This window comes from Coptis chinensis, chromosome 6 (genome assembly GCF_015680905.1).
Source record: "Coptis chinensis isolate HL-2020 chromosome 6, ASM1568090v1, whole genome shotgun sequence".
Classification (NCBI taxonomy): domain Eukaryota; kingdom Viridiplantae; phylum Streptophyta; class Magnoliopsida; order Ranunculales; family Ranunculaceae; genus Coptis; species Coptis chinensis.
Window position 1 is genome coordinate 41,852,483 of NC_141461.1, and position 15,410 is coordinate 41,867,892.

Genomic DNA, 15,410 nt, shown 5'->3' on the forward strand with positions numbered 1-15,410 from the left:
TCCCTCTGTCGAAGCTGGAAAATAAAAAATAACCAAATATCTCTCCCTAAGTTAGTATACATTGTGTGCTTCTGTATGGTTTATATTTCAGTTGGAGACACATGCATATACGCGGCGCATGCTATTCTATAAATCTGTTACATTTGTACTTCAATTGATCCTCTAGCTTCATACATTGAGTTGGCTCAGCAAAATATCAATACTTAGAAGCAGCATATACCAGTTTTCATTCTCTTATGAAGAATGAAAAATGTCCGGACTGAAATTCATTTTTCAGATAATTAAGTGGTCTGGCTATAAACATAAATCCCTCCCTATAGGTCGGTATAACAATACCAGTTTGTTCCAGCATCACCAAAAAAAAACTTGACTGAAATGGAACTTAAACGTTGAACCTAGGCCAACCGAAATAGTGGCATTCAACATAGAACAAGTGCGTTTCGGCCTCCAAAGGCAAACTGCATAATTGGACTCCTGAGACTTATATTGGCCCACAAGGAAAATGACATAAAGGTAGTGGTCGTAAGCCGTATATTTCACACAAAAATTCGATCTTTCAATGCATTCGATGACAATTACAAAAACTTAAGGTAAGCACCACAAGGGGCGTTCCTTAGAGGGTCCAGTAAGAATCTGAACCTTTGAAATGGACTCTCTCTAAACACTTTTTTTCCTCATCAAGCAACAAGCCAACAACACATCACCAATTATCCATTTTAAGCTCACTTTTAGTTTTACTTTATGCATTATACATTTTTCTGGCTAAGCATTTGTTGATTAGTTAGTGTAAATAATACATTAACATGTTATTCGAAAGTTATAGAACATACCTCTTGTCTAGTGGAAGAAACCGAAGTCAAAGAATGATAACCTTGTTGTTGTTACTAGCCTTGTCTCTTGAGAAGGATTGTTACTAGAATCAATCCCTTTGTATCCACACCTTAAGCCCACCCTTCAAAGGTGAATGGAGAAAGAAGAGAGTCGAGAATTGTTTCCTTTTTTTTCCTTCACTTGTCTTTTTCTAATACCTTCGTAAGATATATAAAACCAACCAAGCATATAGCTAACTCCCACAACTCTTGCGCAACAAGAGATTCATGATAGATTATATTCTATCCGGTGTATATTCTATCCGGTGGGACTCACGATCCACGGTCCAGGGGAGTAGCTTAAATAGGGGATGGATCCTTGATCCATGTGGACCTAAGTGGTCGAACCCACTTTACATCTCGAACCCACATAGGGCAAATCTCAATATCTCTATTACTCATCTTTGCATATAGGGAATAAGGTGTGCGACCTCACGAGAAGAACAAAAAGAGCAACAGGGCGATATTATTAAGTTTTCACCCAACTAATAAAAACGCATCACCCGGAAGCATCTCGTATATGCCTTAGACATTGTTGATTACACTAGAATCAGCACTCTTAATCCCTCGTTTAAAGCAGTGTTACATCCCCTCCTTGTTTTGTACTCATGACATATTAAAATATGGTCGCGGGCCCGCTATGAGTCACAAAATAGATGTAATATCAAAAAAATCTTCCCTAAACATTCATGTCATTTCAATTATATTCAGTCGCTTTCCTAGAAATGCCCCGTAATACGGTAAATCTCGTCGTACTTAGGAAGCACACTAAAGTAGCGTCACCAAATATTCTCTTCATGACATAACCTTAGGTTAAGAAAGGCATAAGATGGGAAAAATTTCAATTATCCGATTGGCTCACATAACAATGAAGAAGGGATTCATTCATTGTTCTCACTATTGGTCGGCAAAACACATACAATATGTTATGTATGCTATGGTGTTATCCCATAAAATGGATATGTCACTTGCAAACTCAGAACACCATACTAATCTTAGTCTAGTCGCTAAACAAGCCTAACTTGAGTTTTATCCTACCACTTTCTAGCTTTGTCAAAAAAAAAAAACACTCATATTCGCTTAACTACTGGGCTCCATAAAATTGTGGATAAATTTTATGTTCGACCTTTATTTTTATAAGGTCTCATCTTAGTTCTAACTAAAAGGCTTTTACATTCAAGAATTTAAAAATATTCTTTTCGGCTCATCTAGCCAAGAATATAGATGTCTCATCTTGCTCGCTCTCTCTAAGCGCCAAGGTGAATCACCCATGTGAGTAGGTCGATTCAAGCCCGGTGACAAAAAACAAATCAAGAATGTGTAATTAAAAGAATATTCCAAAAAATCTGAATTAATGAAATATATCATAAACAATGTCAATTACATAAAAGATGTCCAAACATATCAAATCCTACGAAGTCCCATACTCCTAACATGAGATTTAAACGCATCTCGTGCAATAGGTTTAGTCATGGGATCAGCTAACATGTTAAGCGTGGAGATATGTTTCAAGACCACTTCTCCTGTTGCAACCTTATCTCGAATGTAGTGAAAACGAGTCTCTATGTGTTTGGCCTTCCCATGATACTTAGGATCCTTTGCAAATGCCAGAGCTGCAGTGCTATCACTATAAAGTAATCTGCATCCTCGCATGAGCCGTGGATATCTAAGTGTATCAAGAATTTCCTTAGCCAAACAGCTTCTTGGACTACGGTGAGCAAGCAACATACTCGACTCCATTGTAGACAAAGAAACACATTTTTTTCCTCGACTACACCAAGTAATAATTCCACCTCCGAAAGCATAAAAGCATAACCCGAAGTGGACTTGCGGCTCATCTTTATCACCACCGGTCTGCATCGGTGTAACCTTTCGGTTTCAAGTCTCCACCATGGTAACTTAGGACAAAATCAGCAGTCCCTTGTAGATATCGAGTATCCTTTTCACAAACTTTCCAATGAGTTTGGACGGGATTACTCGATAACGACCGACTAACCCGACCGCAAAACCGATATCCGGTCAAGTACACATCATGGCATACATCGGACTACCAATTGCAGCCGATATGGCACATTGGACATTTGATTCTTTTCTTCTTTAGTTTTGGGACGATCAAGGTTTAAGTCACATCCTTTTTCCAATGGGGTGTCTATTGGTTTGGAGTTTTGCATACGGAAACGCTCAAGAATTTTTCTAATGTAAGTCTCCTGAGACAAACCAAGAAATTTCTTTTTGCGATCTCTCATGATCTTAACTCCTAACACATAGTCTGTTTCACCCATATCCTTCATTTCAAAATTGGAGGACAACCACTTCTTAGTGGCAACAATGGAATCCATATCATTCTCAGCTAAAAGAATGTCATCAACATACAACGAAAGGATAAGAAAACTCTTTCTGGATCGTTTAGTGTACACGCAGTGATCTTCTTCAATCATCTCAAAACCAATTGAGGTAATTGAATTGTGAAATCTGAGATACCATTGCCTAGACGACTGTTTAAGGCCATATATAGAACGTTTTAGGCGGCAAACTTTTGCTCTTGTCCTTGGACCTCAAAACCAATCGGTTGAGCCATATAGATCTCTTCCTTTAATTCTCCATTGAAATGCGGTCTTAACATCCATTTGAAAAAGTTCTAAATCATGTTGTGCGACAATAGCTAGAATGAGGCTTAATTGAAGCGAATCTCACCATTGGGGAGAATGTCTCTTCATAGTCTATACCACGTTGTTGGGTATAACCTTTTGCCACAAGGCGTGCTTTATGCTTGTCAATTGAACCATCCGCCTTGCGTTTAACTTTAAAAATCCATTTATTTTCAGCGGTTTTAAGCCCAAAGGAAGATTAACTAACTCTCGACCTCGTTTTTACCCATTGAGCTCATCTCATCTTGCATAGCAGCCATCCACTTGTCTCTAGCAGGAGAAGAAATTGCTTCTTTGAAAGAAGTAGGTTCTTCCTCATCTAATGGAGTACACATAAAAATATCCCTTCAATCTCGAAATGACGACGGGAATATTTCCACGTTTACTCCCCTACGCACTTCGAGGATCTTGTAGAGAATCTAGTGGTACACTCCCACTAATGCCCGGGTACACTCCCACTAGTTTGAAAACCACTCCCACTATCTTCTTGGCGATTACTGGGGATGAGAAATTAATTCCCCCAACCTTGAAGATGGTAGGATGTCTTCATACTCCTCTATCTCATAGAGGTCAAGATCTTTCTTTATGTTACTTATGCTAGGAAAATCATTCTCAATGAAATCTATATCGCGAGACTCTATTTCTGTCATTCCTCCATCAGGGTGTTCACCATACATAACATAACCTTTTGAGCTATCAGAATACCTTACAAAGATACACTTTTTAGCTCTAGGGCCTAGTTTCCCATACTTATGGGAGATGTTGTGAACAAAACCTGCTGAACCCCATGGGCGCAAATGCTCCAAACGGGGCTTTTCGCCTTTCCAAAGTTCATAAGGTGTTGAAGGAACTGACTGAGAAGGCACTCGGTTAAGTATGTAGGCAAGCAAAAGTGCATGCACCCCCCCAAAATGATATAGGGAGATTACTTTGCGCCATCATTGATCTAACCATATCTAAAAGAGTTCTATTTCTTCTCTCCGCTACACCATTTTGTTGCGGAGTATAAGGAATAGTTAATTGTCTGCGTATCCCCTTTTTTTCACATAATTCCTTGAACCGACGGATAAGTATTCACGCCCTCGGTCGTCAAGAAGAGTTTTAAGCTCCTCTCTTTCTGTGTCTCAACCTCTGCTATAAAGCGTTTAAAACAATTCAAAGCTTCATAGCGGTGAGCTATCAGATAGACATAACCATATCGTGAGTAATCATCTATAAGAGTGAGAAAAGAAGAGGCGCCATGACGTGCCTTAACATTCATAGGCCCACAAATATCTGAGTGGATTAGCTCAAGCGGTTGAGTAGCTCTTACTGCCTTTCCAAAAGGCTTTCTACATGCTTTACCAGCTAAACATGGTTCACATATAGGTAGGTCAACCTTAGCGAGTGGGCCCAATAGGCCTTCTCTAGCTAGTCTGGTCATCCTATCTTGTCCTATATGACCTAGTCTAGCATGCCAAGTAACAGAATCAATATTTCTACTTGCACTAGCCATGTAAGATAATGAAGAAACATAATCATTCAATTCAACTTTAAAGAAATTATTCATAAGAAATCCATGTCCAAAAACAATACCATCCAACTTAATATCCAACCTATCAGCTTTAAAATCAAAAGAATATCCAAAAGAAAGAAGTGCTAAAACAGAAAGCAGATTATGCTGAATTCCAGGAACATAAAGCACATCATGTAGAAGAAGTACGCGCCCAGTGCGTAATGAGAGTTGGTATGTACCAATTCCTAATGCATCTTCACTATTGCCATTTCCCATATAAAGCCTTTGGGTGTTTTCTGGAATTCGATGATAATCTACAAACCCTACTCGCTCTCGAGCTACATGCCTGGTTGCTCCTGTATCTACAATACATTCAGGGAGAGAATGAGCAACTAAAACATGTGTACATACACTTATGTGATGAGAGTCAGGGGAAATGGATACCGCTTCGCTACCGGTGCAATCACGAGCGAAGTGTCCCATCTGCTTACAGTTGTAGCATTTCACTTTGGTCATATCAATTTCTTTCTTTCCACCACGCTTGCCTCTATGACGCTTGGCTATGCTTGCCTTAGGAGCCAACTTATTAGCCCCTCCTTGTTTCTTGGGTTTGTTATTACCCTTGCGCTTAGACCCATTTGTCTTTATTTCGCCAGATGCGATTACAGGCGTAAGCATTACGGTTCGCGATCCTGGCGTTCCGCCTCAAGCTCACAATGTCGAGAAATATCAAAAAAATTCTTAATACTCTCATTGTGAGTCATGATTTGCTTCATGTGCATCCAAGAATCAGGGAGAGATCTTATCACAGCTTGGACTTGCTGCTCATCAGTAAGGACATTTCCTGCGGCCTTTAGCTCACGAATCATGCTTGATAACACCCTAAGGTGTTCAGGCATGGTTGCCTTAGGATCTTTCCTGAACATCTCAAACTTTAAAACTAGACTTCTAAGTCTAGTAGTTGATGTTCCACCGAAAGCAAATTTCAGTTGATCCCACATGTCCTTAGCTGTGGAGAATGTCTCATATTCTCCAATCAGATCATCATGCATGCTGCTTAACACAATGTAGCGCGCACGACGATCCGACTTGGTCCATGCTTGATAAGTCTCAAGGTCACGACGATTTTGGGCTGTAGTCCCGGTCCCAATCTCAAGTTGGGCCATCGAAATGGTTAAGTGTTCCTGGAGTTCTTGCTCATTCAAGAGGTATTGAATTTTCCTATACCATATATCATAGTTTGTCCCATCAAGTTTAGTTCCATGGTTAAGGTCTGCTACTACGGTCTTGGTGGCCATCACTACATTCAGATTTTTCGCAGTAAGGATTGACATATGTCAGCAACTAAGTTTTCTGTATCCATTTTCTACATATATGCAATGGTGGATATAACATTAGTCTATACACATTCTTTTAAATTTATTCCAAAAAAAAAAAAATCCAATCCAAGAAAATATTATCTTATTCCACATATTGGGATCGAAAACTTGCAAAGCTCATAATCATCTCCCAATAATGTAAATATAGAGTATATCTTCCAATTGATTTTTTTGAACAAATTCCATATTAGGAGGAACAAAACCTCTACTAATCATATTCTACGTTAATACGAAAAAAAAAATATGCCAAACATAAACAAAGAATAATATCTATCATTTTATGGCATAAATAATCATATAATTCTACTGTAACTATATGTTAAGCTCAGAATCATGACCTGGGATCTATCCCAATGGATTCAGAAGTGTCAAAAACCCATGTATACAAAAAAAACAGATCATTTGGCCGTCTCCAAAAGCCTGAACCGGCTTATAAACATTATACCGGTTCATCTAATATATACTGTCACAGCAACTTATACCTGGAATTTCTATCAACCGATGATTTCAACAGATTCAGAAGGGTCAAAAACCCTTGGGTACGAAATTTCAGGTTAATTAGATGTCAATAAAGGCCTGAACCAGACCAAAAACTATAACCGGTTCACACTCAACCGGATAGAACCGGGTTCAGTAATCGGGTTGGTTTAGGTGCAGGAAACGAGTAAAAAAAAACAGAGAACTGAGTCAACTCAACCTTTTACACTGATTTTAAAAAGCTCTGACCGAGTCAACTCATGAGCTAACTCGGTCATCTTCTTCAGTAAACTCGCAAAAAATTATGGCAAGGTAAGCATGTTTAGAGACGTGTATCTATCACATTATAGATCCAAACGAAACATGCTTTATACGGTTACAAAGATCTCACAACATAGATTACTAACATGCAAATATTAAGCATTAATAAGATCTGTAAATCAATCAAAAAACAGTTCAAAGTTCTGAAAAAACCACAAAAAACAGTTTTTATCAAAAACTTTGATTTTAGTTTTCCCTCATTCTACTCAACGGTTTTCCATGAAATTTTGGGAAAACGTTCCTCTCACTAAGAGCAACAAACCCTAGTAATTAGTTTTTAAAAAATCATGACATGTAGAAATCGAAAATCAACAGATTGTTTATTAATGGTTTTTGAGAAAAACTAACAAAACTAGATTTTTTTATCAATGCATGTTACAATGGCGATTCAACAAACATAAACAGCTCTGATACCAATGTAAATAATACATTAACATGTTATTCGAGTTATAGAACATACCTCTTGTCTAGCGGAAGAAACCCGAAGTCAAAGAATGATAACCTTGTTGTTGTTACTAGCCTTGTCTCTTGAGAAGGATTGTTACTAGAATCAATCCCCTTTGTATCCACACCTTAAGCCCACCCCTTCAGTGAATGGAGAAAGAAGAGAGTCGAGAATTGTTTCCTTTTTCCTTCAGCTTGTCTTTTTTCTAATACCTTCGTAAGATATATAAAACCAACCAAGCATATAGCTAACTCCCACGACTCTTGCGCAACAAGAGATTCATGATAGATTATATTCTATCCAGTGTACTACGATCCTACGGTCCAGGGAGTAGCTTAAATAGGGGATCCTTGATCCATGTGGGTGGACCTAAGTGGTCGAACCCACTTACAGTTAGTGTTGTGCATATCATGCTGGGTCGTGATTGATAATAAAGAAAAAGCAATAAGACTTTCTTGTTTTAAAAATGTCGTGCTCCCCTATATATACTCTTTTTTTTTTGTTTATTGGCACAATAGTCTGTTGAGCACCTTAAGAGATTGCATAAAGTTATGGACTCCAACGTAATGACAGCTGGTTCTAACGAGTTTGTCTTTAAGAGGATAGGATTTGCTATTCAGAAAGAACTTGTTGCGCAACTTATTACACGTTTGTCCTAATTATTTGTAAAATTCGTTATCATTATCAATAAAATTTCCACATTAAAAAATAATAATAATAAAAGAACAACAACAACAACTTACCGCTGTAGCGCCTCTATGAACTTTGGCACACGAAGTCAGTTCATGGAACAAATAAATCAACTCCGCATTCTTCTAGTCTCATAAGATATATATTAATCAAATGAGGTGAGGTCAATCTTCTTTCATGGAGTTTACAAATTGATGCAACGATGACCAACGGCTGGTGAGTGGCCAAAGAATGTAGCAACAATGATAAAAGTGGCGACCTTGGAAGCAAAACATAACCCTTTATACACAACAACAAATCTTTGTAACAGAAATTATGCGATGGCTCTTTTGCAGCTTCCTGCTAAAAACGTTGAGCCCCAAATTGAAACAATGGGCCTTTGCTAGAGCTCAGTGACTGCACCCATCTTAATTCATGAGGCCGAAATAGAGGCCCGTTTGAATGGGAGCCCTGGACCTTTGCTTCTTATGGACTTGAAACTTTCAAAACTTCATCTTGTGGGCTTGTACCTTCTTATTGTCCTCAACGCCTCATAGAAATGTTTTAAAGGTCTTAATGCCTTAGAGCATCATTAACGCGTTAAAATTTTTTGTGACACATCAGTTTTTTTTCGTCGATCCAAATTGCTAAAAATGTGTCAAGTACCAACTCATTTGGACAAAATTTGGGGTTTTTATTTTGGACGGGAATAGTTGTCTCGTTCCAATTTAAATATATCCGTTGGGCCCAAAAAAATCCAACCATTTTAATTTGTTATTTTAATTTTTTATTAAAAAAATTGAAAATGTTCTAAATGGCAAAACTTGTCTCATTCCAATTTCTTGGGCCCCACATCCAAAATCGAGCCATTTTAATTTTTTAATTACAAAAAATAAAAAAATTATGGACGGCAAAACTTGTCCTGTCCCACTGTGAGACACTACAACATATAAGATTTTTAGCTACGAAAAAAAGTGTCGAAAAAAGTAATAAAAACGTCGATAATTGTTAGTGGCGACGTTTATTTAGTCGTCGCTCAATCGTCGCAAGAGATATAGTCGTTAAAGATCTGAACCTACAAAAAAAAAACGTCGGAGAATGTACCATATCAACGACATTTTATAATGTCGGTAGTGCCCATAAAAACATCGGTATATATATTTTTATTTGATTATTTAAAACGTGGCAAAAACTATGTTTTGTCGACAATTTAAGAAAACGTTGGTAGTGATGAGCACTACCGGCGTTCTATATCGTGGCAAAAACACCTATTTTTTCGTTACTAAAATTAGTATTGCGACGTTATGTATCGTTGCTAAAGATGGATTGGTAGCGACGTTTCCAAAATCGTCAATAATACTCAGAACTACCGACGTTCGGTTTCATCGCAAGAACACCAATTTTTCGTTACTTAAATTACTATTGCGACGTTATTTACTGTTGCTAAAGATTAACTTTTAACAACGTTGTGCATCTCGTCGTTGTAAGCTTATACTACCGATGTTTTGTTTCGTAGCAACAACACCAAACTTTTGGTTACTAAATCCATACAGCGATAATATTTACAATCGCTGAAAATGAACCTGTGGCGACACTTTTTAAATTTGTCGCAAATTATATGCCTGTAGGAACGCTTGTTTGCACACTATAAATTTATTTTTAACGACGCTTTGACAAAGCACCGATTTGTTTTTTCTTTTAACCTGTTTTTGTTCAATTACATATTTACATTATTTCGTTTCTTTCAATCACAAAACCTAAAATAATCATATAAATAACTTCAATTCAACCACATTAAATTTAACCAACAACATTCCTAAAAGTAATTTATAAAAATCGCTCTCTCCATATTTAAGAGTAATATGATTCATTACATATATATAATAGTCTTATAAACAACAAAATATCAAAAGAAATTGTCTGAACATCCAACATCTATCGCATAGTATTTTATATCCCAAAAGAAGTATGCCCAAACAAACTCATATAAATTGTCTCTTCCAAACCGCATGAGAACCTATAAACAAAATATGACAACATTTAGTTCACATCCACTGAAATGTCAAACCAAGATATGGCAACATGTATTTAAAGATAATCCAAATAATCCAACACCAGACATGTAATCCAAATAACAACTATACCCCTCGTTGGCTCCTAGAATTCACATACACATAATTAAAATCTAAGAATTAATCACTTATAATGATATTTATTTAATGTAAAATTATGGAATATGTTAATATGTACAACGATAAAAAATGAGATACTAAATGCTAACACTAATCTAACGTAGAAATATGGAATATATCATATGTCAAAGAATTTTGTTTGATGTAAATTATGTAAGTATGTAATTATGTAAGCATGAAGAGACACCCAAAAGCACATATGGCAAGGTCACTGTCTTTGAAGGCTGATTTTGGTCCGTTTGAACTCATTCCAACCTCAACTCACTCAATCAATTGTAAAGTACGAGCACAACAATTATATTAAGGGATCCCTTCTATTAATTCCAAAGAAAAAAGCATTGCAACGGAGTAATGAAGCATAAAAAGGGGGGGGGGGGTTCAAATTTGTGAAATATGTTTTTCACAATATATATATACTTATAGATTAGATGTCCTTGTACTTAAGAAACACTAAGCTCTCTCCAAAACAGCATGAACAAGAAAAATCAAGCAAAGAAGCATCCCGACTCTTTCAACATATTAGACAAACTCAACTGACACCTACTGAACTTGCACCTCCTTCCATTTCAAAACTTATCTTAAGCCGATTTCAGATGAGGTAAACAACACAAATCCTCAAAAGGTAAAGACTGGGCCAGTGAAAGACGCAATGGATTTGCTTGATGGTCGCCAGACTCATTGGGGAAGTTCACACTTTCTCCTCCCATGGTTTGTAAACAAGATTGCTCATCCAAAGGGGTAAGTGTGGCAGAGATAAATTATAGGACTAAAAAAACTAAAAAAATCTTAAAAGCCAAATCCATTTTAGTAGTAAACCCTAGCAACTGCAGAGCCCATGGCTATGAAATGCAACAACCACAGCAACAATTCAAAGACTCATTAGTCACTGGCCACCACAAATCATACAATGTAGGTATGATTGGGTCTCCATACCAAGTTTAACATTAGGTATGTAGATCGTTATAAAATGAACCATGTAATCAAACCCCCATCATATATAAGTCTTGAAGTCTATTCTCATCATCTAATCAAAACTAATTCCTTGTTGTGCTAGTATTTTGTCCAACACCCTTAGCCCTAAGATCACTCGTATCTAAGTACTCTACTTGGGTGGGTCTCCATATCAACATTAACATTAGATAAACCCATGGTTATAAACTTCCTACATACAAAATCATAGCAATTCCATTCCATACTCAAGTCATCTCCATTAACACCCCCTTACTCCATAGTTTGTTACAAAAAATTTAGCACAACTAAGCAGCAAGCATATTCACCTCCAACACTGCTACAAGCTAAAAATATCTTCATTCACCAAACTAAAAGAATTTCTTACCAATTCAGCAAGGTAACTCCATTATTGCACCCTCTCCCTTAATTCTTCAAACCATGACTTATCATATACCTACTACCACATAATACCCAATTTAAGTTCTACACAACATCTCACATTCCAACAAATTTTAAATGCAAAATCTATTTAATTAACTAACTAATTAATGAAAGTTAGAAGAAGAAATCGAACTCGAATTTCGCTCGAGTCGAAATGACAACGCTCGATCTGCCACATCTAGTGTGTATCTCCGATTCTATCACTCTGTCCCAAATACTTTAAAGTCGGTTTGTTTAATAAAAAGGTGAAGTGAAAAAGATATGGGGTAAAGTTTGTTCTGACCTTGTACAGGCACAAGCTAGGCATGAAGGAAGAAGATAATTTATCTTCTTATTCTTTTGTTTTTTATGATAAGTATGCTAGAAAGGGAAAAAAAAAATAAAAAGAGGATAAATAGAGTTGACACTGGACAGTGGACACACAACAAGCTTAACTAAACTACTAGCTTGACAAAACCGTTGCAGTACTTTGTACTTGAAAGCAAGTTCACCAACTCTTGATATAGGAGGAGTACGTGTTCTCCTCATTTCTCAACGCTCACTTCAACCTAGAATGAACTCATTCCTATAAACACACCAAAACTTCAACCAACCAAAATGCCTACAACCTCAAATAAAACAACTAGGAAACATGGATAGTTATTCAAAATCATGGCAGCAAGAAAACTAATTTCAAACTTGCACCTTACCGTGTGAATACTTCAACAAACTTTCACCTAATGATAGTGTACTTCATTACAAAACAATGGAAGACTGGACTCTGACTAAGCAATGTATTTTAAGTTGGTATTGTACCTCTAAAACTACAATCTCAGTATGTTTATATTAGACAGACCTAATGAAGCACCATTTAATGTAAACACTAGGCTAATTAAGAGCAGCACGTAATGGTTTCAATACTAGAGCTAGGAGTGGATTTTATATGGACTAGATATATCTGCCAATTAATGATCGAAACACAACTAGCCAAAATAATACCCAACAACACATACGTATATCCACTCACTTAAATATTACCAAAGAAACTCACCAATCCATGTAAAATCTCAACTATTAAACCACAAATGATAAAGGGAGCAAAAGTTGTTCGTACCACAATTAAGGAGCATTATGGAACTTCGACATAAGGAAGTCCAATGCACGATGTTGCTCATCGATTCTTGCCTTTTGGGCATCCATTTCATGTTGTTGGGCATTCATTCTCTCTTGTGTCGAATTACGCAACTCCTCAAGCTGGCTCTCCGCATCTGCTGCCCTCCTCTGCATTCACATATCCACCTCCAGCTCTGCTTGATGGAGCTACCTATCCGTGACCAAGGCCTATATTGTAACCACGTCTTACACCCAATATTTGTTGCTCTGTCAATGGGGTCGAGCCTTCTTGTGGAGGTTCAGCTCGGAGTTCACACATTCTTTCCTATATTATTGTTAGTTAGTTAGAAATAAATATCAAACAAATAGTGGGCATTTCAAAGTACATATTACCTACATAGTTTTCTTCAGCTTGAAGAGAAATCCAACCTTTTTTTTCATTATTATAGTGGGTATTTTTATACAGTTCAATCTGATTAGGCTCTTGTTGGCTCTCAGGATCAGCCTGTACCATTTCCAAAGAGAGACAGGTTATACCATTTGTTTAAGAAACAAAAAACATAATTATCTAAGTAATAAGAAATCCTATATACATACCATATCTGCAAGAGCCCTGATAAAAGACTTTGAACCACCACGGTGGCGGTTGTTGTTAAATGCAGGCTGACTATACTTGTTCTTCCCACTGACATTCTACATCCAAACAAATGCATTTTAATTTGTATTAGGAATCGAATGAATGCAAGTACTTATTATCCTATCTTGTAGGCTAGCAAGAAGGGAAGCAAGGAAGAAGGGAGTTCCTCCATAGTATGTTTTTTCCTCTTGAAAAGTCTTCAAGTAGTTAATAAAGAAAGTTCGTTGCAATGAAGCTAATCCTTATAGTTCAGATCAGATAGACCATTAAAGAGCAGATCGTTACCCTAACCTAAGTCCCCTTTGGGGCATAAAAAATACCCTTTAGTGAATAGTCACCATTAAGTCTAGCCTACGGAAAGCTTGTATCCTTCAACCGCCCTTCCTTTTACCTTTTTGCATGCTTCTAACTTATGAATTCCCTTTCGTTTAGCTTGTTATTCACTCCTATTTCCCTTTCTTACCTTCTGACTTTCCTTATTAGCAAGATTAGCAAGGAACTACTAACCAAAGGGCATACCCTTATGTATACTAGAATGAAGCACACCCTTATGTAACCGACAAAGACCAATGAGCACAGGCACACATATCTAGCTAGTTCAATATAAAATTTATACATTTAGTTCAATATAAGATTTCTCCTTTAAAATTCTAAATTACCTTGAACTTTTCAGTTTCCCAGAAATCACACCAACTTTTCCACGCATCTTGTGAAATACTACTGTTTGGGTGTTCGCGTTTGTTTACATTATTGGGTAGGTTCACATAGTGCATGTGAAGGATGCACCTGTAATCCTTAAAGCGGTCCTTTAAATATCCATTTACAGCTGACACCACATGTGGTTGACTCATATCCATATCAAACTTATCCTTAAAAAAATAATAATAATAAATAAATAAATAAGTTGGACAAAAATAAACAACTTAACTAACACAAAAGTTTAACCAATGAAATTGTCATTTTATACAGACAATTTAAATTAACTAATACAAGGCATCTACCAATCAGTTAGTAAGCAATAATCTCACTCTCATAATTAACTCATTTGAAAAACATACCACATTTTTTTAAATAGTAGTAATATAATAAACTCGTGGAGCTAAGTAAGAGATGAAATTCAATAATTAATATGTATTACTCATTTACCAAAACGTTTTCATGAAGAAGCGTTCTTGCATCATCATCCACATCCTTCCACTTATGGGCAAAAGGAGGCATGTCATCCTTAGCTATCATGCTAAGCTCATTAATCCATTCTTGGCCCCAATCGCCTATAGGCCTCGCTTTCCCAAGAAGAATCTCTATTCTTGGTTTCCCGCCACCCCGCTTGATGTGTTTTGTAAGATATTTATTTTTTGCCCTTCCTCTAACCCTTTTACGATTGGCTGCAGAAGCTATCTAGAACACAAAAAAATAGTCACAAGGAAGGTTAGGTATTTGTACGTAATAAAAAAGTAAAACAAATTAAAAGAATGAGTTTATCTCCCATACAAGAACCACACATTTGGATTGGATTGCTTTCGCCAATAGCATATGGGCATCGAGGACAACCAGTGCCATAACTACACAAGAGACATGAAGGGTTAATCACAAATAATAAAACCACAATGTTAAATATAACAAAAAATTAGGGCGAGAAATATAGATTAGTTCAATAAGTGTCAGTAATGCAATCCCATAATATCAATAAGCAATAAATTGACAAATAACAATGATATACATTTAAAATAGATAATTATTTATTGAAAACCATAAATGATAAATAAAAAGAAGAATAACTAAAAGAAAATTAAT

The 15,410-nt window shown here is 36.7% G+C and overlaps 2 protein-coding genes across 2 annotated transcripts; both read right to left on the reverse strand.

Annotated features, from left to right (window-relative positions):
• Window positions 1–5,689: 5,689 nt before the first annotated feature.
• LOC147493016 (uncharacterized) lies at window positions 5,690–6,310 on the reverse strand. Its single transcript, XM_086567724.1, has one exon. It carries the CDS (start codon window positions 6,308–6,310, stop codon window positions 5,690–5,692), a length of 621 nt encoding a protein of 206 aa, XP_086423850.1.
• A 3,819-nt stretch (window positions 6,311–10,129) lies between these two features.
• On the reverse strand, window positions 10,130–15,172 carry LOC147493017 (uncharacterized). The gene is made up of 6 exons (XM_086565903.1): window positions 15,108–15,172; window positions 14,763–15,014; window positions 13,577–13,672; window positions 13,377–13,484; window positions 12,981–13,304; window positions 10,130–10,320 (listed from the first exon to the last, which is right to left on the reverse strand). The coding sequence occupies exons 1-5, from the start codon at window positions 15,147–15,149 to the stop codon at window positions 13,191–13,193; spliced, it is 612 nt and encodes a 203-aa protein (XP_086422029.1). The 5' UTR covers window positions 15,150–15,172; the 3' UTR covers window positions 10,130–10,320; window positions 12,981–13,190.
• Window positions 15,173–15,410: the final 238 nt, after the last annotated feature.